Raw genomic sequence first — 22,685 nt, 5'->3', positions numbered from 1 at the left:
GGACCTCTCCTTCGCTCCGCGCGTTTCGAAGCGGTGAGAGCGAGGTTTGAGCTCCCAGAGCAGGGAACTGGTAGCTTTGTAAATGAAAATATCCGCCCTCCCTACCACTGAGACCGGTTATGTCTTTCTAGAGTGTCGCAGTCCCTCCACTTTGTATCACAACTCTCCGCAGAGGCAGAGCGGCCCGGCTTTGGGGGGAAAAAAAGCTCGCGGATGCTTCTAGTCAAGCCTATCTTGAACTCCAGTCCAACCAAACTTAGGTTTTAAAGCCACGAATAAAGAATCCAAAGGAACCCCGACAGTAAGTTTTAAGCAACGGCGCTGTGACATTCCCCAAAGATTCCCCCAGAGCTGTCAACAAACCCCCAGCACAACTCCCTCGACGCTCACGCTAAGGTTGGAGGACTGTGACGTCACAATTAGGCTTCACGCCCCACGGCCAGGACCCCTGACTACGATTGGATAATTCGGATGAGGGCAGTGATAGGGGAGAAAGGCGGGAACAAATCCCAGAGACAAAGAAAAGTCTTAGGGTGGGACAGAAGAGGAGGGGCAAGCGGAGGGGCTCCCAGCCCGAGGTCCCTATACAGTTTTGAATCCTCCCCCCGCGGCTCCAGGGAGCAGTGGGGGAGGGGACCCAGGCCTCGCCCAATCGTCCCCCGCCCGCCGCGGTGGGGGCGGGGCTATATGGTGCAGGGAGCCGGGGCGGGGTAGGTGAGAGTGGCCCCCTAGGGGGGCCATAGAGAAGCAGGAATCTCTGGGGGCTGCTAGCGGCCTCGACGGAGAATCTCCTGGAGGGCCAACCAGGGGAGTGCCCGGAGGCATCGGAGGAGTCGAGGCAAGCGCCGGGCTGCCCTCCGGAGTAGCCATGTTTCACGGTTCTGGGCCCCCCATACACTCCGGGGGAACCGTAATTGGCAGTCCTGGTTCTAGCCAGCCCTCCGGAGGAACAGCAGTCCTCGGTTCCGGCCTCAACCGGCATCCCGGGTCCGGTACACACCCTGGCGGGCTTAATCCCCCCTTCCCTGGAACCAGTGTATCCGGGACGTCCAACCTGGGGTCCGGGGGGCCTGGGGTGTACCACTCGGGATATATTCCGCGCTCCGGGTCAACTTGCATGCACCCCGACAAACCCTGTGAGGACCGGCCCCGGAGCATACTAAAAAACAGCAGCTCCACCGTGATGCACAAATCCCCCAGGGCGGAGAGGTAAGGAGCCCGGGAGGAAGGGATTCCAGACACTAGAGGAGGCGGAGTCAGGGGAGAAGGGGCGGAGTGCCAAGAACTAAAAGTGAGAGTCAGTGAGGGTAATTGGGTGGGAAATCTGAGGTTCCTAGCCTTTGAGAGAGTAGCAGGTACCTGATAAGAAGTCAGCATGTACCCTGACTACATCGTACGTGATTGTCATCAGGTATGACCCCATCCACAGCCTCCTACACCTCTGGAACTACAAGGGGGTGCAAAAACCAGTTTTTGAATGACTGTAAGAATGAGAGAGGGCTGTGAGGAGGAGGGCACTAGAAGGTTTCCTCCCCCTTTTTTGTGTCCTTCCCTCACCCGAAGGAAAAAGTCTCTGCGCTGGGATGAAATGAATATTCTGGCGACCTACCACGCTGCTGACAAGGACTATGGATTTATGAAGGTGGATGAGCCCCGCACTCCCTACCACAGGTGCTGAGCCCTCAGCCCTAGCCCTTCAGCCCAGACTCTCTTCCCTACTCAAAGGAGTGGGGGACTGCCTGCTATCCCCTTCTGAGGCACTGCTTCCTTCCTTCCTCCTGTGCAGGCCGCAGGACAGCGATGAAGACCTGCTCGCAGAGACCTCTCACACAATGACTCCTGAGGAGCTAGCAGAGAGGTGATAGTCCTGCCAGAAGTCAGTAGGGAATTGGGGCCTCTTCCTCCCTCCACCCCTGAACTCTGGTCTGAGCCAGCTCTGCCTTCGGGCCCCCCAAGATGGGAGGTGTACTACAATTTGGATCAGGACTCACCCAGGCCAAAGTGGGGGAGTCAGCCAGCTTGGCCCCATCTACCACCTGCTCCCATTGTTCTCTCCCTTCTGTGCCCCCAACTGGCCTCCCTCCCCTTCAGGTTTGCAGCAATGGACAATTTCTGCCCCAAGGTCTCCCTGTACAGTGATAACAGAAGCTCAGGGTCTTCAGACAACTTTTCCAAGACACGTGAGATGTGGGGTGGGGATTGAGTGGGAAGGGGGTGGCGTGAGCCTGCAGTGAGAGCCTGGCAGGAAAGCCAAGCTCTGACACTGGCCCACAGGATCCAGTGATTTTGAAAAGCACCGCAAGGCACACTACAATGAAGGAAAGTTCCTCAAGCCTCCGAAAAACCTGCCCTTGGATAATAATAAGAACAACAGTGTGGGTAGTGTCAGTATGAGCAATGGCAGTCGAGGTGTGATGCTGGCCTCAGAGCCCAGGCCTGTGGAGAGAGACGGGGCAAGAGAACTGACCAGAGGAGTCAAAGATGAGCTTGGCCTGGTGGCCAGGAACCACATCCTAGAAGTCAAAGGTTAGCTATGGTGGGGCCCCAGGGACCCAAGGTAATTGTAGTCCAGAACCTTCTCCACCATAGCCTGTCTTTCTCAGGGCCCTGCTGGCTGACAGGGAAGTTGTGCTGGAAGGTGACCCCAGGGAAGGCAGAGGGCAACTGGAGTGGGGTCCTCACCAGGATAGTCCCCAAGGAAGGCTGGCTGGGGAGGAGGAACAGAAAGCCCAAGCGAACCGTGGCGGGTGGAAAAGTCACTGACGTTTTTCTAAAATGGGAGGAGGTGATAGAAGTGAGATGAGAACCTGGGGCTTGAGCTTCTCCCCGGTGCTTGGGGGTCACAGTGGAGCTGGTGGCCTGTATTCGCTAGGTGGCCTGTATTCTCTAGGTGGCCATATGACTCAGATTGATTTGGATGACTCCTCAGCTTCCCCTGCCTTAAGAAATCAGTCCCTAGCTTCATCCACCACCGTCGCGTTGGAGAAGGAAATTGATCTGCGACGCGAGGAGTATTTTAGCAAAGAAAGATACCTGAGGTGCTCTCCCTACCCTGAACTTGAGGAGGACACAGATGATGAGCAGCAGACCAGTGAGAACTGGGCTGGGTCAGCCTGGGAGCGGGGCGGTGGCCGAGAACCAACAGACTGATGGGTCCCCCAGCCCTGATCCTGTGATGCTTCCAGGCTCCACAAGCTTGAATTGGGTGATTGAGAATCCCATAAGCACTGAGGTCCGTGTGCTGGACCACACTGGAAGCCCCTTGCAGGATTACAAGGCCATCGAGAGTTCCCTGAAGGTGACAGTGATGTCTTCGAAGCCTGGTGAGGGCACCAGGCCACTATCTTACCAGGCCTGGCTCCTGGCAAGCTCCCATCCCCACAGCCCCCATTCCCCTCAGGCCAGTAGATAAGTAGCAGGTGATGAGAGAGGCCCTCAACATCCTTGTGTGCAGTGTGGACTGTATGGAGGGGACCCAGGGAGGCACAGAGGGATTGGGACCTCCTGCCAGCTTAGCACCACTGCTGCCCCTATGCCTCCTTCCTGATTCCTCTCTGCCACCTACCCTGCTCCAGGTACTGCCCCGTCCTCCAAAGACAGTGGGTTCCGAGCAATGTCTGGCTGGTGTCAGTGGCTGGTATACAAGGGGCTGAACTGGCAAAGCACCGAAGGCTCAGAGAGGGAACCTGGAAGCCACCCAAACCCCTCAAACCAAAACTAGCACAGATGTGAGCCTGAGCAGGGGCAAGGGGCTGGCCAGGGAGAGAGAGGGGCTGAGTGGGTAGGTTCTAGGGAGTCAGGGGGTCACATGGGCCAGATCTTTTGTCTGCTGCAAAAAGCCACTAACCCAGTCCCTCCTCTCTCCAGATGAAACCCTGCAGCTCCAGTGGACTCAGGAGGAGGAAACCAGACAATGGAAACTGTAGCCAGCTGGGGATGGGGTGGGGGCCAGCCTGTCCCCGCCCTCACCACCCTTGGTAGGGGTAGACAATAAAGAGAAGAAAAGCAGGAGTCTGGGTATTGGGGGTCCAGTCTGCGCCTGAGCTGTCATTGAGGAGTGGGGGGCAGAAAGGGAAGTTCACACACAGGAAACCACAGGCAAGCAGAGCAGAGAAGAAAGCTTGGAGTGGTCTGGGGGACTGGACTCAACAGGCCCCCAGGAGTCCAAGAAGACCCCACTGCAGCCATCTGACAATGATTGATGTGATTCAGTCAGCCACGCACCAGTATCATCTTTAATTCTTACAACACCCTGGACGTAGGAATTATCATGCCCATCTTTCAGATGAGGAAACTGAGGAATCAGAGAGCTTGCCCAGGGTCACGCAATCAGGATTTGAACCTGTATGTCTCAGGCCCCCACAACTCAACCACTGAAGGAGACTGAAGCAGAGACCAGGGTCCCGGTAGGAAGGTGACTGCAGATAGGCTCTGAGGGCGGGGCTGTGGCTTCTCTGATCTCAGGCCCTTTCTCCACCGCCCAGGCCCCGCCTCTACCCCTCCCAGCATTGCCTGGAAGTGTGGGGTGAGAGCTCCTCTTAGGACACCCCTTCCACTTAGGGAAAGAATCGCGCCCCCCAGGCTCTACCCAGGATAGGATCCTCTCCTCCTTCCTCATCAGCACCCCGCCTCCCCCCCGGGGCAGGGAGTACGGCCACCTGCATCCCCACCCTCCAGGCCCCAGGGCCCACTGGCCCCAGAGCAGTCAAGCTGAGATGACGGTCAAGCTAGATTTTGAGGAGTGTCTTAAGGACTCACCCCGCTTCCGGTAAGTGTACACAGGTCTCCGGGGGTGGAGGAGGGGGGCGGGCAGAGGCGGGGAGGTCCAACACCCCCTAATACACACGCACAACCTTCCCCAAGTCAGAGGATGTCTTTCCAGGGAGTAAGTCTCAAAGGGACAAGATCCAGCTTACGGGCCAAAGCAGTACCTCTGCTATCGAATCTCATGCTCTGATGCTTGCCACCCACTGCATGTGTGAAGGGGGTCCCTCCAGCCTCTCTCACTCCCAGAGCTGGCATTCCCTCCTCCCTCTCTCTGGACCCCTGCCCCTCCCCCAGCACCTGCACTGGGCGGTTAGCAACTTCCTGCCCTCGCCACATCCACCCTCTTTCTACCCTTCCTGCTCTGGCCTGGGCTGTAGTAGCTCCCACACTGTGCAGAGTGAGTGAGCCAGAGAGGGTGGGTGGGCAGTTCTTAACCCATCAGCCTTCTCCGTCTGTACCCTTCGCCCCCTAACCCCGACCCCCGACCCTGCCGAGGTGGACAGACCAGATGGACCCAAGCTCTGTTCCTGGGCCCCCATCCCTCCTTTCCCAGAGCCTCTATCGAGCTGGTGGAAGCCGAAGTGTCGGAGTTGGAGACCCGGCTGGAAAAGGTGATCCTGATGTGGAGAGAGGTGACCCGAGGTGGGATTAAGATGAGAGGGGTGAGGCCAGGGAGAAAACTAGAGACCAAGAATGAGTTCTGGGGATTACTGAATGCTAACCAGGTGGGGTAGATGTTTGGGGCTACAGAGGAGCCAAAAAGTGGTTCTGTGCCCTCAAGGGGCTCAGTCTTGCAAAACAAGAGCACCTGTGGGCTTACTTGGTCGGTTCTTGAGACCTGCGTTATGCGAGCCGTGGGCGCCTCAGGGAGAAGCAGGCTGTTTCTGCCCTCAGGGGGCTCACAGACTAACCATGGAAAACAAACCAGTAAAACACTTGAACACACACAGTAAGGCCTTCCTAGATATTCTTTATAAAAACAGCACACTCCCACCTCCCTTATTTGGCTTTTTTTTTCTTTACAGCCTTTATCTCGATCTGACACGTTATATGTTTACTCGCGGTATTAGTTTTCTATTATTGTGTAACAAATTATTACAAACTCGGTGACTTAAAACAACGCACAGGTGTTTTCATAGGTTTTGTGGGTCAGGAGTCGAGCACAGCTTGACTGTGCTCCGCTCAGGGTCTCACAGGCCGCAGCCGAGGTGTTGACAGAGGCTGTAGCCTCATCCGCAGCTGAGGGTTTTCTTCTGAGCTCACGTGATTGTTGGCAGAATTCAGGTCCTTGCTGTTGCCGGATGGAGGCGCTCATCTCCTAGAGGCCACCCACAGTTCCCTGCCACCGGGCCCTGTCCGTAGGCGGTTTACTTCATAGCAGCCTGCTTCTTCAGTGCCAGCAGCAGTCTCCCTTGCATGTGCTGGCAAGATGGCATCAGTTTATGTCAGAATGTGACCACAGGAATGAATCCGTCACCTTTGTCATTTGGGGGTGCCATCCCATCGCCCTTGCCATATCGTATTCTACTGATTAGAAGCAAATCACAGGTCTCACTCACCCACACTCAAGGGGTGAGGATTATGCAAGGGTGGAATCATCAGGGGTCACCTTAGCCTGTTTCTGTCAGGCTTGCCAATTTTTTTTCTTGTCTACTCTTCCCCACTGGAATGTGTGTGTCATAAGGAACTTTTACATTTTGTTTTTGCTCAATCCCCAGCGCCTATACCATGACCTGAAAGTTAGTAGGTGACCAAATAATATATACATTTTTTAATTGACGTGTAGTTGATTTACAGTGTTATGTTAGTTTCTGCTCTACAGCAAAGTGATTCAGTTTACGTATGAATATATACATATATTTTTAAGTTAAACTTTGTATTTTTAGTTAATTGCAGAGTCACAAGAAGTTGCAAAAATAGTACAGAGAGATCCCACGTACCTATCTCCCAACTTCCCCCAATGACAGCATCTTCCATAACTGTAGTATACTACCCATACCAGGAAATTGCTGTTGGCATGATACAATGAACTGTCTAAAGACTTTACTTGGGTTTTACCTGTTTTGCATATACTCTTAAAAAAAAATCTTTGTGTATAATTCAATGGCACTTTATCACACGTATAGATTCTCATAACCATCACACTCAAGATACAAAACCCTTATCACCACAAAGGAACTCTTTTGTGCCATTCTTTGTAATGATAACCCCCCTCCCCAGCCCGTTCCTCATACATGACGACCACTCATCTGTTTTCTATCTCTAGGCTTCTGTCATTTCTAGATTGTTATCTAGGTAGAATCATATAGTATGTGACCATTCAAGATTGGCCTTTTTTTTCCTCTCAGAATAATGTCTCTGAAGTTTATTCAAGTGTGGCATATCAGTAGTTATCAGCAGTTCATTAATAGTTCACAGATGAATAGCTCATTCCTTTTGCCTTGCTGCCCCATGCTATTGTATGGATGTACCAGTCTGTCACTAGTTCAATCTTATGAAAGTTCCTTATTCAGATATTTGGGGAGGAAGGTGAGGTGGTCAAGGAAAAGACTGGACACTCAGTCCGCCACCTCCACACTGGAGTTGTGGTCATCTGGGTCGTTGTCCCTTATCACAGACACCGGATGGTGACATCTGATAAGGTTTCATCATGCTCAGTTTCCTGACCCTTACTGACCCTGCCAGCCATCTTCAAGTCAAGCTTTGTTTCCCTGAAGCCTTCACTAGCCCTAAAAAGTGTCTTTCACTTCAACAAAACTTCCTCAAGCACCTATGTAGCCCACGTTCTCTGAGCCCCTGCTTCCCAGGATTTCCTCAGAGAACCTCTATAGTGGTCTCCTTTTCCCTGGGCTGAGTTGACAGGCTCCACAGACACTTGCTGCATCCCAGATATGGTGACTCAGGCTAAAGCCAATGGTGTCACCTCAGGAGCAAAGCAATTCCTGCAGGTAACAAGGGCCAGGGGTCAGAAGACCTCGCTTTGGCTTCTGGGTCGGCCACCTGGCTCTCCCAGAGATCCTCCTCCATCCAGTCACTTGTCCCTTTGTTTATCAAGCCTCCTTGTTTGTAATTAGGGCCAGACAGAATGGGCCCTAGGAGCAACATCTTTGCCCTGACCCTTGGGCCTAGCTGACCGATTAATATTTATGAGGGAATGTTCACTCAGCACAGAATGGACAACTCTAGACAGTAAATACCGTAGAATTTAATACCAACCAGGTAGAACATTCATCCTGGGAGTCAGATAGAGCGTGAGGATGGCATTTCTGGGGAACTCTGGATCCAAGCAGACAGAGCAGGGCAGGAGAGACGTTTTGGAGGTGAAGCTGACACTGGCTTCAGTGACAGGCTGGGAGGAATTTTGTTCCAGGCATGGAGTAGTGGGAGAAAGAAACAGAGATGAGAAAGTACCACGTGTGTGTTAGAAACTGGACTGGGCCACAGAGGAGTGTAGGTGAGGAGGAGAGGGAGGGGCACAGCCCTGGGAAAGGGGAGAGGAAGTAGGACAGGAGCGGGGGGTCGCACTGGGTATTGGTGGCGTGTAGCACGACTCCCTGTTGCTCTGTTGCTTCCTAGCTCCTCAAGCTGGGTAATGGCCTCCTGGAAAGTGGGCGCCACTACCTTGCCGCCAGCCGGGACTTCATTGTTGGCATTTGTGACCTGGCCCACCTGGGTCCACCAGAGCCCATGATGGCGGTATGTGGAGCGTCCAAACCAGGCTGGGGTGGGGTCTGGGATGTGGAGAGATCCTGTGGAAGGGGAGGGTTGGTCTGGGGTCTGCAGGTCCCAGGCCAGAGCAGGCTGGGTCTAGGGATGGGAGGGCCCTACCGCCCATGCCTGATACTCTCTCTCTGCCTCTTCTTGCCTAGGAGTGTCTGGACAAATTCACTCAGAGCCTGAGCCACAAGCTGGACAGCCATGCAGTAAGTGGGGGTAGGTAGGGCTGGTGAGGGGAGCAAGGGCGTCTGCGGTCCTGACCGCCACCTGCCAATTTCTGCTTCCCTCAGGAGCTTCTAGATGCCACCCAGCACACACTGCAGCAGCAAATCCAAACTCTGGTCAAGGAGTGAGTTAGGAGGGAAACCAGTCCTCCAGCCCTCTTCCCATTGCCGCAGGGGCCTCCCTGAATGAAGGAGTTGTGAGATTGGGGGCTTCTGGTGGCCTGATTGTTATCCCCCATCCCAAGGATCCCCTTGGAGTTCTGACCGTCCATAGGCTAGCTGCAAGGCTATGAGCGAATCTCAAGGACTTCTCTGCTGGGGGCAGGCGGGTGTATCGGTGATTTTCTGTTATCCCCACACCCCCAGAGGTCTCCGGGGCTTCCGAGAGGCTCGCCGGGATTTCTGGCGGGGGGCTGAGAGCCTGGAGGCTGCTCTTACCCACAACGCAGAGGTCCCCAGGCGCCGGGCCCAGGAGGCAGAAGAGGCCGGAGCTGCTCTGAAGATTGCTCGAGCCGGGTACCGGGGACGGGCCCTGGATTATGCCCTGCAGGTGCCTGCCCCAACCTGTCTTCTTGGGGTGCCAGAACCCCAGTCACCTCGAGGCTGGAGAGTCACTGGTGTGCAGTGGTGGGGGTGGGGGTCGTGCGTCTGTGTTTTCAAGGCTGACCTGAGGTCTTTTGGGCTCTCAGATCAATGTGATTGAGGACAAGAGGAAGTTTGACATCATGGAGTTTGTGAGTTGCCGTGGGGGCTAGCGGCAGGGAGGGGAGAAGCCTGCTGATGGGAGCAGGAGGGAGAGGAAAAGAGAGGGGTCTGCCCCCTGCCCACCTTGTCCCCCAGGTGCTGCGTCTGGTGGAGGCCCAGGCTACCCATTTCCAGCAGGGCCACGAGGAGCTGAGCCGGCTGGCCCAGTATCGCAAGGAGCTGGGTGGCCAGGTAGAGACCCAGGGCGCAGGCAGGTGGAAGAGGGAGGGTAGGGGCTCTGAGATGACTCTCCTGGCCTGGTTTTGGGAGGCTGGGGCCATCTGAGATGCCCCTCCTGTGCTCAGTTACACCGGCTGGTCTTGAATTCGGCTCGAGAGAAGAGGGACATGGAGCAGAGACACGTGCTGCTGAAACAGAAGGTGAGGGCTGGGGCTGCGGGCAGGAAGCAGATGGGCCTGGGGCCTTGGTCTCTGCCCACTTCAGTTGCCCTTTGACCCTTTTGTGCCCCCAGGAGCTGGGTGGGGAAGAGCCAGAGCCAAGCCTAAAGGAGGGGCCTGGTGGCCTGGTCATGGAAGGGCACCTCTTCAAACGGGCCAGCAATGCCTTTAAAACCTGGAGCAGGTGAGGAGCAGACACCCCAATCGGCCAAACCCATCAGGTTAAATTTTTTTTTTTTTAATAAATTTATTTATTTTTATTTTATTTAGCTATTTTTGGCTGCGTTGGGTCTTTGTTGCTGCATGCGGGCTTTTCTCTGGTTGTGGCGAGCAGGGGCTACCCTTCATTGCGGTGCACGGGCTTCTCATTGCGGTGGCTTCATTTGCTGTGGAGCACGGGCTCTAGGTGCATAGGCTTCAGCAGTTGTGGCACACAGGCTCAGTAGTTGTGGCTCACGGGCTCTAGAGCACAGGCTCAGTAATGGTGGCACATGGGCTTAGCTGCTCCATGGCATGTGGGATCTTCCCAGACCAGGGCTCAAACCCGTGTCCTCTGCATTGGCAGGCGGATTCTTAACCACTGCGCCACCAGGGAAGCCCCAGGTTAAATTTTTTTGAGTGTGCTAACTACAGCCAGGAAAAACAGACAAACCCCCTGCCTTCAGAGAGTTTACATTCCATCAACAAAGACAGACAAGAACGTAATAATTAAGTAAATTATCTCTTAGAAGGTAAGAGTACCATAGGTGAAAAATAATAAAGCAAGCAACGTAGAGAGCTGGGGAGGAGTTGCAATTTTAAATAGGGTGGGCAGGGAGTTCCCTGGTGGCCTAGTGGTTAGGATTCCAGGCTTTCACTGCCGTGGCCCGGGTTCAGTCCCTGGGCAGGGAACTGAGAATCCCGCAAGCTCTGTGGCCAAAAAATAATAATAATGATAAAAATAAATAAATAGGGTGGTCAGCAAAGGCCTCATGAAAAGATGACTTCTGAGTGAAGACTGGAAGGATATCTGGGAGAGAATGTTCTAGGTAGAAGGAGGAGCCAGCACCAAGGCGCTGAGGAACCTGGAAGGTTTGAGGAACAGAGCGGAGGCCCAGGGCATGGACAGAGGCGGGGAGGAGGAAGTGGTAGGAGATGCAGGTGGAGCTAATGAGGACGTGAATCATGACAGGGCCTTGTTGGCTCGACTCTGAGGGAAGTGGGGAGCCATCGCAGGGTGTGGAGCAGGGTGGTGATCTGCTCTGACTCGACCCCTTCCCCTTCCAGGGCCACTGCCGGCTCCTATGGGAATCTTGGCGCAAGTTAGAAGACAGAGCCCCTTCTCCAAGATACTTTTTTTTTTAAATTTTAAATTAAAAATTTTGGGGGCCACACTTCATGGCTTGCAGGATCTTAGTTCCCTGACTGGGGATCGAACCCGGGTCCTCGGCAGTGAAAGTGCAGAGTTCTAACCACTGGACTGCCAGGGAATTCTCTCCAAGATACTTCTACTTGCCAAAACATTGTAGCAATAGACTTATTAGACAATGCATTTTACTGCCATCTGCTGGAAAGTTGTCTTCATAAATGTTATCAAATCTGGGGTACTCGGGATGTGAATAGCACCCCTTAGATGTCCCTGGCTGCACCTCTGTCACCCTCCCCTGGAACATCTCATGGGATGGGCAGCCTGGTCTCTCTCCTCTCAGCAAGATCCTTATGGGACTAAGAGCACAGCCCCTCTCCTGTCTGTGTCCCGAGCCGCATTCCAATGCCGCCCATGGCATTAACCCTACTTTGGCCTCTTCCAGACGCTGGTTTACTATTCAGAGCAACCAACTGGTTTATCAGAAGAAGCACAAGGTGAGTAGGCCCGGGTCCTGGATGCCTGGGCCCAGGAGGACTCAGCCCTGCTGTGGCTGCCTGGACGCCTGCCCCCCCGATCCCCTTTCCCTGCCAGGACCCTGTGACTGTGGTGGTGGATGACCTTCGTCTCTGCACAGTGAAGCTCTGTCCTGACTCAGAAAGGCGGTTCTGCTTTGAGGTGGTGTCCCCCATCAAGTGAGTGCAGTGCCCAGGGGTGACACCCGTATATCTCAGTTTTACCAACTGGAAAGGCAGGGCCAATCACAAAGGCATCCCTGGAGCAGGATCTTGGAGTCCCCTGATGCAGCCCCGGGCATTAGCCCTTTGGTGGCTCAATTGGGGGGCAGGCTAGGGGAGGGTCTAGGGTGAAGGGGGATATCTGGAAGGTTATTACCAACTGGTGTAGAGGTATTTCAATATGAGTGGTGCCAGCTGAATACTAGCTGAATGTCAGCCTGCCTGTCCTGCCACTCAGCTCCCCAGGCCTCAGACCCCTCCCTGCCCTCCGGCTACCCTCCTGCCCAGGTCCTGCCTCCTGCAGGCTGACTCAGAGCGCCTCCTGCAGCTGTGGGTCAGTGCTGTGCAGAGCAGCATCGCTACGGCCTTCAGCCAGGCTCACCTTGATGACAGCCCCCGGGGTCCAGGCCAGGTACCTTAACATGGGGGTGCAGGGCCAGACTGCCCAGGGAGGTGGGACATCGCTTACCCTAGACCTCAGAGCCACTCTTTCTTCCCCTGTCTCCCCCAGGGCTCAGGACACCTGGCCATGGGCTCCGCCGCCACCCTGGGCTCTGGCGGGATGAGCAGGGGAAGGGATTCTGGTGGAGTCGGGCACGTGGCAGCCCAGGTGCAGAGCGTGGACGGCAACGCCCAGTGCTGTGACTGCCGGGAGCCGGCCCCTGAGTGGGCCAGCATCAACCTGGGCGTCACCCTCTGCATTCAGTGCTCTGGCATCCACAGGTCACTCCCCAAGGTCCCAAGCGCGGGCCCCTGCTCTTTCTGGCGGCAGTGGAGTGGGATGGAGGCAAGCTGGAGCCCAGCACCGGGGCTCCTCCCTCCCTTCCCGCCCTGCCTGGGCTTCCTCTCAGATTCTGTCTGTTGCCGGGCACAGGCCTGGGCCGATCCTGTGGGGCACAGGGTGGACCCAGGTGGGCCCAGCCCCTCAGTGTCCTGGTCTGGCCAGGTAGGGGGACACCCAGGGGAGTTGAGTGGCTTGACTGGAGGAGGTGCGGGGTCAGGGCTGCTGAGGGCAGAGGAGCTGACGAAAAGCAGAGAGAGATGTCGTGAGGCCTTAGCAAGTCTATGCGCCCCATAATTCTGATGGAAGTGGGGAGGGGGAATGGCGTGGAAAGAGTTGTCCCGGCCAGAGTGCGTGGAGAAAGGGGAGGTGGCTGGAGAGGATGAGAAGAAGAGAGAAGAGGGAATGGTGAACAGGCAGGATCCTGCCAGATGCAGGTCAAGGCTGCATGGCCCTGGCTGCCCTGCTGCCTCCTGGCCCAGTGCCTCTGCACGGGACCCCCATGCCAGACCTTGCCCCCAAGTCTTTCCAGGAGCAGCAGCAGCTCCCCCGGCTGCTTCCCCCACAGAGGGCCTGACTTCCCCTCTGCCCTCCAGGAGCCTTGGAGTTCATTTCTCCAAAGTCCGGTCCCTGACCCTTGACTCATGGGAGCCGGAACTCGTGAAGGTGACTTGGGGTGCTGTGAGAGTGTGGGGTGCGGTGAGGGCAGGGCTGCAGAGCCCTGAGGGCTCAGACACTCACCTGCACCCTACCCGTCTGTCTCTGCTTCCGCCTGGGCCGCCTGAAGCTCATGTGTGAGCTGGGGAATGTCGTCATGAACCAGATCTATGAGGCCCGTGTGGAGGCCATGGCCGTGAAGAAGCCAGGGCCCAGCTGCTCCCGGTGAGGCTGGGGTGGAGAGACTGGGGCTGCCCTCCTTATGGGCAGGGAGGGAGGAGAGCCTGGGATGGGAGGAGGGAAGACTGTCCCCTTCTTCTCCCACAACCCTCCCCGACCAGGCAAGAGAAGGAGGCCTGGATTCACGCCAAATACGTGGAGAAGAAGTTCCTGACCAAGCTTCCTGAGATTCGCGGGCGAAGAGGTGGCCGGGGGCCCCCGAGGGGGCAGCCTCCTGTGCCCCCAAAGCCGGGCACCATCAGGCCCCAGCCCGGGAGCTTCAGACCCAAGCCAGGTATAGGGTTGGCTGGGCATTTGTTGAGTGCCTGCCGTGTGCTCAGCACGGTGCCAAGCCCGGTGGGGAGGCACAGAGTCTGGGGCCCACGTCTTCCCCTCGAGCCTGTTATGGGGGGCCACAGCCCACTGGCACTGGTTTTTCAAGGCAAGAGTTTCGGGGATTATGGTGAAAGATGGGAAGGACCGTGGGGCTGGGAGGAGGCCAGGAGGGCTATGTGAGGGTGTCACCAGCATGAGAAGAGTCAGGAGAATGAGCTAGGGTCTCCAGAGGCCTGTGGAGGAGGGTATGAGTTTGGCTGGAACCAAGGGAGCCAAGAGAGCTGAGGCTGACCGTCACCATGTCAGCTCACCCCCGACATCCCAGCCAGTCAGGGTGGTCGGACAGGAAGAGGTGAACACTGCCATCTATCCCATATGCCCTAGGGGACCAACCCACATCCACTCACACCCACCATCACCTCCCACCACAATCCCCAGTCTTGAAGGCCTCCCCACAGTTGAGAAGTGAACTATCCCATTACAGCATCAGGGGACTGCGCTAAGGGTTTTCTTCCCAGATTCACAGCTGGTTCCCCCTAACAGAGTCACCCTCTGAGGACCTGGGCAGCCTGCACCCTGGGGCCCTGCTCTTTCGAGCTGCTGGGCATCCTCCATCCCTTCCCACCATGGCTGATGCCCTCGCCCATGGAGCCGATGTCAACTGGGTCCACGGGGGACAGGAGAACGCCACACCACTGATCCAGGCCACAGCTGCGGTGAGAGCCTTGCCGACCCTTAGGCTCCTCCTCTCCTCCCCTACTCCAGAGTTTGGTCCCAGCTCTTAGCCTCTCCCACCTCATAGGGAGTGATAACCGATAGAGCCTGGTTGCTAAGAGTGTGAGACTTGGAGGCAGACAAACCTGGGTTTGAACCCAGACCCTCACCACTTACAATTATGAACCTTCCTGTACCTCAGTTTCCTCATCTGTAAAACAGGGATAATATACCTCATTAGGTTGTACTATGGATTTAATGTATGAATACATGTAAAGAGCTGGAGCAGAGCCTGCCATCCCATACCCACCCTCGGAACTGACCCCACTCTAAAATATCTTTAAATTTACCTCAAAAGATGCCACCCTCTATCCCCATTCTCTACTACTCCACGCAGAATTCTCTTCTGGCCTGTGAGTTCCTCCTCCAGAACGGAGCAAACGTGAACCAAGTGGACAGCCACGGCCGAGGCCCGCTCCACCACGCGACCATTCTTGGCCACACGGGGTAGGGGCAGCAGGGATAATGACCTTGAGGAGGAAGGCTCCAGACAGGGTGAGGGGCCGGCTGAACTTGGCTGTCCTGTCCAGGCTGGCCTGCCTATTCCTGAAACGGGGGGCCGATCTGGGAGCCCGAGACTCTGAAGGCAGAGACCCCCTGACCATCGCCGTGGAAACAGCCAACGCTGACATCGTCACTCTGTGAGGATGCCTGAAGAGGCGGGGCTAGCGCTTGCACTATCCACTTGGGCGGGGCTAACGCCGAGACCCCAGCATGCTAGGCGGGGCCTGGGGAGGGGAGGGGCCAGCTCCAGCACCGGACATTGAAAGGATTCTCCAAGTGTCGACCGAGGCTTGGAGTAGGAAGGGGGAGGGCAGGGTCCGAGGAAGGTGAGTTTATTCTGAGAGAGGCATCGTTCATTAACATTGTTGTCAGGCGTCTTTAAAGCACTAGACCCTGGGGAGACAGGTGAATGAAACAGCCCAGCTCAAAGGATGGGAATTGGGGCTGGGGGAGTGAGGAGAATGTCATTCATTCCTTAATTCCCTCCCCTTCAGGCTGCGATTGGCAAAGATGAGGGAGGTCGATGCGGCCCAGGGCCAGGCTGGTAAAGTACCCCCCACCCCCCTCTCTGCCCACACAACATTGTAACTCTGGGCTTCCGGCCGCTGGTGACCCGTCCCCAACTCCCTGTGCCCAGCTTCATTGATTAATTACATCATTTATTCAACAAATATGTATTGGGCGCATCCTACGCGCCGGGTCCTTGAAACAGACCAAAGAATAGGCGAGGGCGCCGCCCTGACGGTGCAGATGTCCCTTCCACCCACGCTGGAAGCGCGTGCTCTTACCAGGCCGGGCTGTCCCTATTGTGCTCTTCTGTGCTAGGGCCCAGCCACCCGGCCTCCCAGCCCTTCCTCCCTCCCCTCAGGAGACGAGACGTATCTCGATATCTTCCGCGACTTCTCCCTCATGGCGTCCGACAACCCGGAGAAGCTGAGCCGGCGTAGCCATGACCTACACACACTTTGACCCCAGGCCTTCGAGGACCCGCAACCCCCTTCCCTGCCCTTCCCACCGCCCGCCCCTTTCTATTAAAGCCTTTGTGCTTTGCTCTTCAAAGTTCATTTATTGAGCACCCCCGTCGGGTGGGTGAGGTGTAGGACACTGAGGCTTCTGGGGTGCAGGAGCGATTGGGAGTTTGCGAACTGGAGTCACTCGAGGGGCGACTCCCGGAGAGTGAACTGGGAGCTTCGGCCTCGGCCCGAGTGCCGGGCGGCTCTGAGGCAGGGCTCGCGGGCTCAGGAGACGTGGCCAGAGCCGTCAGGCCCGGCAGAGGCCGCTTGCGTGGGCTGGGTCCAGCCTTCTCTGGGGGGTATGGGGGGGTGCTGGCATCAGGGCCGGGATGGAGAGGCTGGCTCGGGCCACCCCAGCCCGGAGGCATCCCTGGAATGCGGCGGCTCAGCACCCGCCCCCTCGGGAATTCCCTGCGGGAGCGACTGAAAAGGAACTGGTCCCCAACCCCCGACGGCTGGGCCTCAAGTTTCTATAGCAGCCGGATAGGAGACGCCGGCCCCCGCCGAGTTGCAGACGTGAGGTCGGGCACATCTAGGGGCCGGCGGGGCCGTCGCGGCCACATCCTTAACGACGCGCCTGAGTCACCCCCCGGACCCCACCCGCGCTAGAGTCCTCCAGTCCAGCCCGTCAGCCCCGTCTCTCCAGTTCGCCACTCGGCTTCCACCACCACCCGAGCCGCGCGCTCCGGGCGGGGGCGGGGCGCCCAGGGGGCGGGGCTGCCTCTTAAAGGGCCCCGGCCGCTGCCCTTAGGCCACCTCCTTGGGGCGGAGAGTACTTAAGCGGCTGCGGCGAAACCCGGAGAAGGCGGCGGCGCCAGGTCCCGAGACTCCCGGCTACTTCCATAGGAGTCCTAGGACACTCCCAGCTCGGATTGAGCGTGTATCTTCGCTCCCCAGCCGATACAGAGGCACCTCCGCCATCGGCTCCGGTCAGCCTCGCCTCCTTCTCCTGGGACCAGCGCCGGATCCAGGCCAGGCCAGGCCCGGCCTCTGACTGGCCCCCGGAGCCCTGCGTGGACTCGCCCACTGTGACAGCGGTCTGCCCGAGAAGCTGGTCCCTTCAGAGTCGGCCTTGTGCTCGCCATCGTCACCTGCTGGTTGGATTGCGGAAACCCACTGTCTGAAGACCACAGAAAGGAATCGCCGACCACCCAGAATCGGATGCGTCTGGGCCTAAATCTCCCGTCCCTCTCTGACTTCCCTCTGCTCGTATCATCCGTTCTCTCAACCTTTCCGGCGTTTCTGTGCCCGGGAACCATCCCCCACCACCCAGGTAGCTGGGGTGAGCCCCCAATCTTGCTGCCTTGTACTCCAACCTGTGCCTCCGACCCAGAGACAGTCTGAACCTTACTACCCAATTCTGCACACATCCAGGAAGTTCTGCCTTTTCTTCTCTTTTGGTGTCTTCGATACTCCTCAAAATTTCTCCTCCTCCTGTGCCCTCCTCGCCCCCCTCCTTTGGGGGCCCCGTGACCCTGAATGTCGGGGGCACGCTATATTCCACTACTTTGGAGACCCTGACTCGATTCCCAGACTCCATGCTGGGGGCCATGTTTAGGGCCGGTACCCCCATGACCCCCAACCTCAATCCCCAGGGAGGCGGCCACTACTTTATCGACCGAGATGGCAAGGCCTTCCGGCACATCCTCAATTTCCTACGGCTGGGCCGCCTGGACCTGCCCTGTGGATACGGGGAGACAGCGCTTCTCAGGGCAGAGGCTGACTTTTACCAGATCCGGCCCCTCCTGGATGCCCTGCGGGAACTGGAGGCCTCTCAGGGGACCCCGGCACCCACAGCCGCCCTGCTCCACGCAGATGTAGATAGCAGCCCCCGCCTGGTGCACTTCTCTGCTCGTCGGGGCCCACACCACTATGAGCTGAGCTCTGTCCAGGTGGACACCTTCCGGGCCAACCTCTTCTGCACCGACCCTGAGTGTCTGGGTGCCATGCGTGCCCGATTTGGTGTGGCCAATGAGGACAGGGCGGAGGGAGGCCCACACTTTCATCTGGAATGGGCCCCCTGCCCTGCAGAGCTCCCCGAAGTGGAGTACAGGAGACTGGGGCTGCAGCCGCTGTGGACTGGGGGGCCAGGAGAGCGACGGGAGGTGGTGGGCACTCCGGGCTTCCTGGAGGAGGTGCTGCGGGTGGCCCTGGAGCATGGCTTCCGTCTCGACTCCGTCTTCCCTGACCCCGAAGACCTGCTCAACTCCCGATCTCTGCGCTTTGTCCGGCACTAGGAACTGAGAACTAGGAATGCTGCCTTCAGTTTGACTGTGTGGGCGAGGCGGGGGTTAGAAAGAATGGGTCAGTAAAGAGGGTGAAGTCTCTCCTGAGCCTCTTCCTAGCTCTGCTCCTGGAGCAGTGAGAGTCAGGGGCCCCGTTGCACCTGACTGGAGCCCAGATGTGGGCAGGAATCCCCAAACCAGAGAGAGCCCAAGGGCTCACGAGACCAGAGGGTCTGCACTGGTGCTAATCCTGGGAGAGGTGGGGAAGCTTCCCTGGCTGGTCCTCGCCTGAGCCTGGGAACCTTCGGTGTTTCCTTGCTTGGAGCTTAGTATCCAGGGTCTGGAAAAGTGGGAATGCTTCTCTGCCCAGGCTAGGCTTAGCAGAACCGTGGAGGGACAGTGAGGTCTGGGGGAAATGAGAGACTTTGGATTGCTCTAATGTGGTCTTCTGGACTGTGACTTCTCCTGGAGCTGGTGGCCTGGCCTGGCCTGACCAATGATAGGTCAGAACACTCTGAAACACAGGAAGGGAGATTCTTTGCTGTGTTCCAAGCCACCACTGAGGGAGACAGAAGGGCTACACCCCACCCTAGCTTGGCACAAGGGAGCTAGGATAATCCCCATTAACTATGGGGCTGGAGCATCCCTCTGGAGATCCAAGTGTTTTAAAGGATCCCATATTGATGGTGGGGCTGGCCATGGGGAGGAGCGGGGCATCTCCTTGGGTCCTGGCCTGCCTTCCTTCAGGTGTACGTGCCTGTTAGCCAGTGAGTCTGACTGATGCATGGGTCCCTGGCATCCTGGCTCCCATCCGTGTCGCTGGAGGTGGTGTCTGTGTGCTGGCCTTTCTGTGGTCTCTGCGTGTCCAGGCCTGTTTGGGGTTGCCCAGAAACTGTTTTGGCACCAGGTGTGTCCGCGGTATGGGTGTGAGTAGACTGAGAATTAGGTTAATCCCAAGGTGTGTGTGTGTACATGTGCTTCACATCACCACGTAGGCAGGAGGGGCCTGCTGGGCTTTGAGTCACTAGGATCTTCTGGTGAGAAGTAAGAGAAGTCACTGGGCTTAGCTGGGCCTTGGAGGCCTGTATAGAGCTCTCGGTTACTAAGGCAACAGTGAGCCTGTTGCTAGGAGATAGCTGGGGAAGGCCCAAGGCTGCCCAGGGCAGAGAGGAGATGAACAGAAGAGTTTGAGAGAGTGGGGGAGGATATGGAAAGGGCTGGGATACTCACAAACAACTTCTTCACTGGGGGAGTCACTTATTATTTATCACTGGTCATGATTTACAAGAAGAAAAATAAAGTTGCTTTTGGAACCACAAACTTGTAAAGGCTGCTGAGGGCTAGGTTGGGAGTACGGCAGAAGCCCTGCTTTCTCTGTCCATCTCCCACTAGAGGTTTCTTCTTCTGGTCCCAGTTCCTTGGGCCCCAGGTTTACCCCAGTCAGTCAGGGATGGAGCAGTGGCACTGTTCTGGAATGCTCTAGAGACTCCAATTGTTCTGGAACACTCTAGAACCTCCAGGCAAAGGACTGGAACCAGGATCACAGAGCATTCTAAGGCCTTCCCAGCCTAGGTGGGGCCAGCCCCCGCTCCAGCACCCCCAGCAGGCCTCATGTGGATGCTGGCACTAGGTGGGATCTTCCTGGCAGCCGCCCAGGCCTGTGTCTTCTGCCGCTTCCCAGACCATGACTTGTCGGGCCGCCTGGCTCAGCTTTGCAGCCAGATGGAGGCCCAGTGGAAGGACTGTGAGGTCTCCTGGAACTTCTCGGCCTTTGCCTTAGGTAAGATCAGACATCCAGGGATGGGCTCAGCAGCAGTCACCCCTGTGCCCTAAGGGGGCTGCATGTGGCCTCCCAGCTGTGCCTCTCAGCCATCTTCTCAGTCCATTGGCCTCTCTGGACACACTGGCCTCTCCCTCTGGGAGAGCTTCTTCAGACCCTGGGAAAGTCAGGAAAGGCCCCAGAACCTCCTTCTGGGCCAATGAGGGAATCTCGCCCAGTCCTTACCCATCTCCACAGATGATGCATCCTTGAAAAAAGTCACAGAGAAGACTCACAGAGTCCTGAGGGTCATGGGTGAGGTCGAGGGGGAGGTACAACGTAGGGGCTTGGATGGCACCAAGGAGGGGGTTGGGAGGAGGGGGCTGGGGAGGCTGGGAAGGGTGGAGGGTGGGTGGAGACAGGAGGGCTTGATGGGGCGGTGCTGGGTGAAGGTGTGGAGGTGAACTGGCCCTGCTGAGGCCCTGGGCACTAGAGCTGCTCTCTGCCTCCCCAGAGATCAAAGCGTCTCTCTCCTCACTCCTTTCATATTGGAAATGGCTTCAAAAGACCAAGCTCCCAGAATACAACAGGGAAGGTACTGATGCGGGCCTGAGGGATCAAGGGGTGCCTAGGTCCTCAGGCAAAGGAGTGTGTGGCTGAGCTCATATACCCCCATCCTCCTTGTCTTTCATTTCAGCTCTCTGCGCTCCCGCCTGCCGTGAGTAGGAAAGGGAAAGGGTAGCAAGGGCCAGGGGCCTCGGGGGACCTGAGGAGAGCCTGCAGTTTGGGGAGGAAGTGTGGGACTCTCGCAGGGTTCAGCGAAGCTTCCCGCCCCAGAGCTGGTCCTGCTGTCTCCTGCAGGGGGCAGCACCACCCTGTACAACTGCTCCACCTGCCAGGGCTTCGAGGTGTACTGCTGGCCCCGAAAGCGCTGCTTCCCAGGTCCTTACTCCCCACCCCTGCCTCACCCCGCCCAGATCTCTGAGCTGTTAGGCTACCCCAGCATCGATGGGTGTGGTCCCCGGGATCTTTCACTGCCTCCTGGGTTCCCTGCAGGAAGTCACGATCTTTGGGAAGCCAGGATTCTGCTGCTCTTTGTCTCTGGAGCTGTCCTCCTCCTGGGTATTCTGAGCTTCGCGGTGGAGTGAGTTGGGGGATAAGGGCCAGAAACAGCCTTACCACCTCCGACCCATCAGTACCTTCCCCCACCCCCCATCCTTCCTCTTTCCCTCCCAGCCCCCTTCCCTTCCCTTCCATGGGCTCCCACCCTCTGTCTTCCCTCAGGTACAGCCGCCTCCAAGCAAAAAGTGACTTGTGAAGATGAGGACAGATCTTAGCCTCCAGTTCTAAGGAGCATGTGCCCACAACTTCCACTTCTCTCGTGGGGCGGGGTGGGGGGGGAGGGGGGCAGCCAGACCCTTAGTTCCAGCCCCAACGGTTGTCTTCCAGACCCTGATACCCAGACATCCCCACAATCCCAGCGTCAGATGGCCTCCAGGGACCCAGGCACCCACAGCTGGAAAGTTCCTCCCCTCCAGTCCTCAACCAATCAGACAGAGGCAGTCACCGTGCCAGGAAAATATCTACAGAAGGAAAGAATCCCCTCCATACACACTACCACTCCCACACCCCCTTCTGCCTGTTCCCGGAAAGCGGGGGCTGTCTGCCCCAGAAGCTCCTCTTGGCCCTCCTGTGACTGATTGGGAATCCGGGAATGAGTGTTCTGGAAAAGTCCCTCCCCCTAGAGTGAGACCACATCAGTCAGCCTGCTGGCATGCTCCCCTTCCATTTAACACTGTGAAGGCTCCCACAGAGGCCCTCCCGCCAGGCCCAACTAAACCTGCTGTCAAGTGGCCTCGACCCCTGCCTGGCCTCTGTCTGCAACTGGGGAGGGCAGAGGGAGCGCGGGAGTCTCTTGTAGCACAGTGGTTCTCAACCGGGGGGTGGGTGGACTTTGCACGCGACGAGACATTTGGCAATATATCTGGAGACATTTTTGATTGTTTTGATTGGGGGTTTTGAGGATGTGCTACTGGCGTCTAGTAGGCAGAGACCAGGGCTGCCGCTAAATATCCAAAAATGCACGGGAAAGTCCTCCACAACAAAGAGTGATCGTGTCCGAGCCGTCAGCAGTGTGTGGTTGAGAGACCCTGGTATTTGGTCCTTTGGCTCTCAGGAGTTTGGGTTTGGGGGATGGGAGATGGGACATGAAAAGAGAGGCCTATCACCAACCATAAGTCTCAGCCCAAGGACCTAGGCCAGCCTTCACCTAGCCCTGTGGTTTACAAACTGGGTCCCTAGAGGCTCCCAGTTCTCAACCAGCTGGACATTGGAGTCATCTGGGCAACTTTAAAAACTACCTGTTGCTGGGCCTCATCTCCAGAGGTTCTGAGTTTAGTGGTCTCATATGGGGCTTCAGTTAATCCAACTTACAGCCAGGGTTAGAACCACTGTTTGGGAGATCCATAAAGGTCCTGGGGATGGA

At 56.9% G+C, this 22,685-nt stretch overlaps 4 protein-coding genes across 4 annotated transcripts; all 4 read left to right on the top strand.

The window, feature by feature from the left end:
- Window positions 1-1,117: 1,117 nt before the first annotated feature.
- Window positions 1,118-4,001, top strand: LOC307067946 (uncharacterized protein; the record flags this gene model as incomplete). The annotated part of the gene is made up of 8 exons (XM_079725564.1): window positions 1,118-1,209; window positions 1,564-1,671; window positions 1,787-1,858; window positions 2,092-2,180; window positions 2,275-2,526; window positions 2,873-3,091; window positions 3,186-3,323; window positions 3,868-4,001. The coding sequence occupies 8 exons, from the start codon at window positions 1,118-1,120 to the stop codon at window positions 3,924-3,926; spliced, it is 1,029 nt and encodes a 342-aa protein (XP_079581690.1). The 3' UTR covers window positions 3,927-4,001.
- A 714-nt stretch (window positions 4,002-4,715) lies between these two features.
- Window positions 4,716-16,246, top strand: ACAP1 (ArfGAP with coiled-coil, ankyrin repeat and PH domains 1; the record flags this gene model as incomplete). Its single annotated transcript, XM_079724976.1, has 22 exons — window positions 4,716-4,768; window positions 5,321-5,378; window positions 8,344-8,463; window positions 8,637-8,690; window positions 8,775-8,833; window positions 9,075-9,258; window positions 9,398-9,442; window positions 9,549-9,644; window positions 9,758-9,832; window positions 9,925-10,034; window positions 11,641-11,692; window positions 11,790-11,890; window positions 12,221-12,344; window positions 12,444-12,655; window positions 13,310-13,379; window positions 13,501-13,595; window positions 13,712-13,884; window positions 14,469-14,641; window positions 15,037-15,146; window positions 15,230-15,340; window positions 15,698-15,747; window positions 16,072-16,246. The coding sequence occupies 22 exons, from the start codon at window positions 4,716-4,718 to the stop codon at window positions 16,170-16,172; spliced, it is 2,226 nt and encodes a 741-aa protein (XP_079581102.1). The 3' UTR covers window positions 16,173-16,246.
- A 1,493-nt stretch (window positions 16,247-17,739) lies between these two features.
- Window positions 17,740-18,588, top strand: KCTD11 (potassium channel tetramerization domain containing 11). The gene has a single exon (XM_079726421.1). The coding sequence runs from the start codon at window positions 17,755-17,757 to the stop codon at window positions 18,451-18,453; it is 699 nt and encodes a 232-aa protein (XP_079582547.1). The 5' UTR covers window positions 17,740-17,754; the 3' UTR covers window positions 18,454-18,588.
- A 1,464-nt stretch (window positions 18,589-20,052) lies between these two features.
- On the top strand, window positions 20,053-21,518 carry TMEM95 (transmembrane protein 95; the record flags this gene model as incomplete). The annotated part of the gene is made up of 6 exons (XM_079724766.1): window positions 20,053-20,221; window positions 20,459-20,515; window positions 20,715-20,795; window positions 20,898-20,918; window positions 21,062-21,344; window positions 21,485-21,518. 6 exons carry the CDS (start codon window positions 20,053-20,055, stop codon window positions 21,516-21,518), a joined length of 645 nt encoding a protein of 214 aa, XP_079580892.1.
- Between the last annotated feature and the right edge of the window lie 1,167 nt (window positions 21,519-22,685).

This window comes from Hyperoodon ampullatus (assembly GCF_949752795.1).
Source record: "Hyperoodon ampullatus genome assembly, chromosome: 19".
NCBI classification, from domain to species: Eukaryota; Metazoa; Chordata; class Mammalia; order Artiodactyla; family Ziphiidae; genus Hyperoodon; species Hyperoodon ampullatus.
This window is presented reverse-complemented; position numbering and strand designations above follow the sequence as displayed.

Excerpts from the sequence above, each read along its gene's own strand:
- KCTD11 (XM_079726421.1), top strand. The coding sequence starts at position 17,755 with ATGCTGGGGGCCATGTTTAGGGCCGGTACCCCCATGACCCCCAACCTC.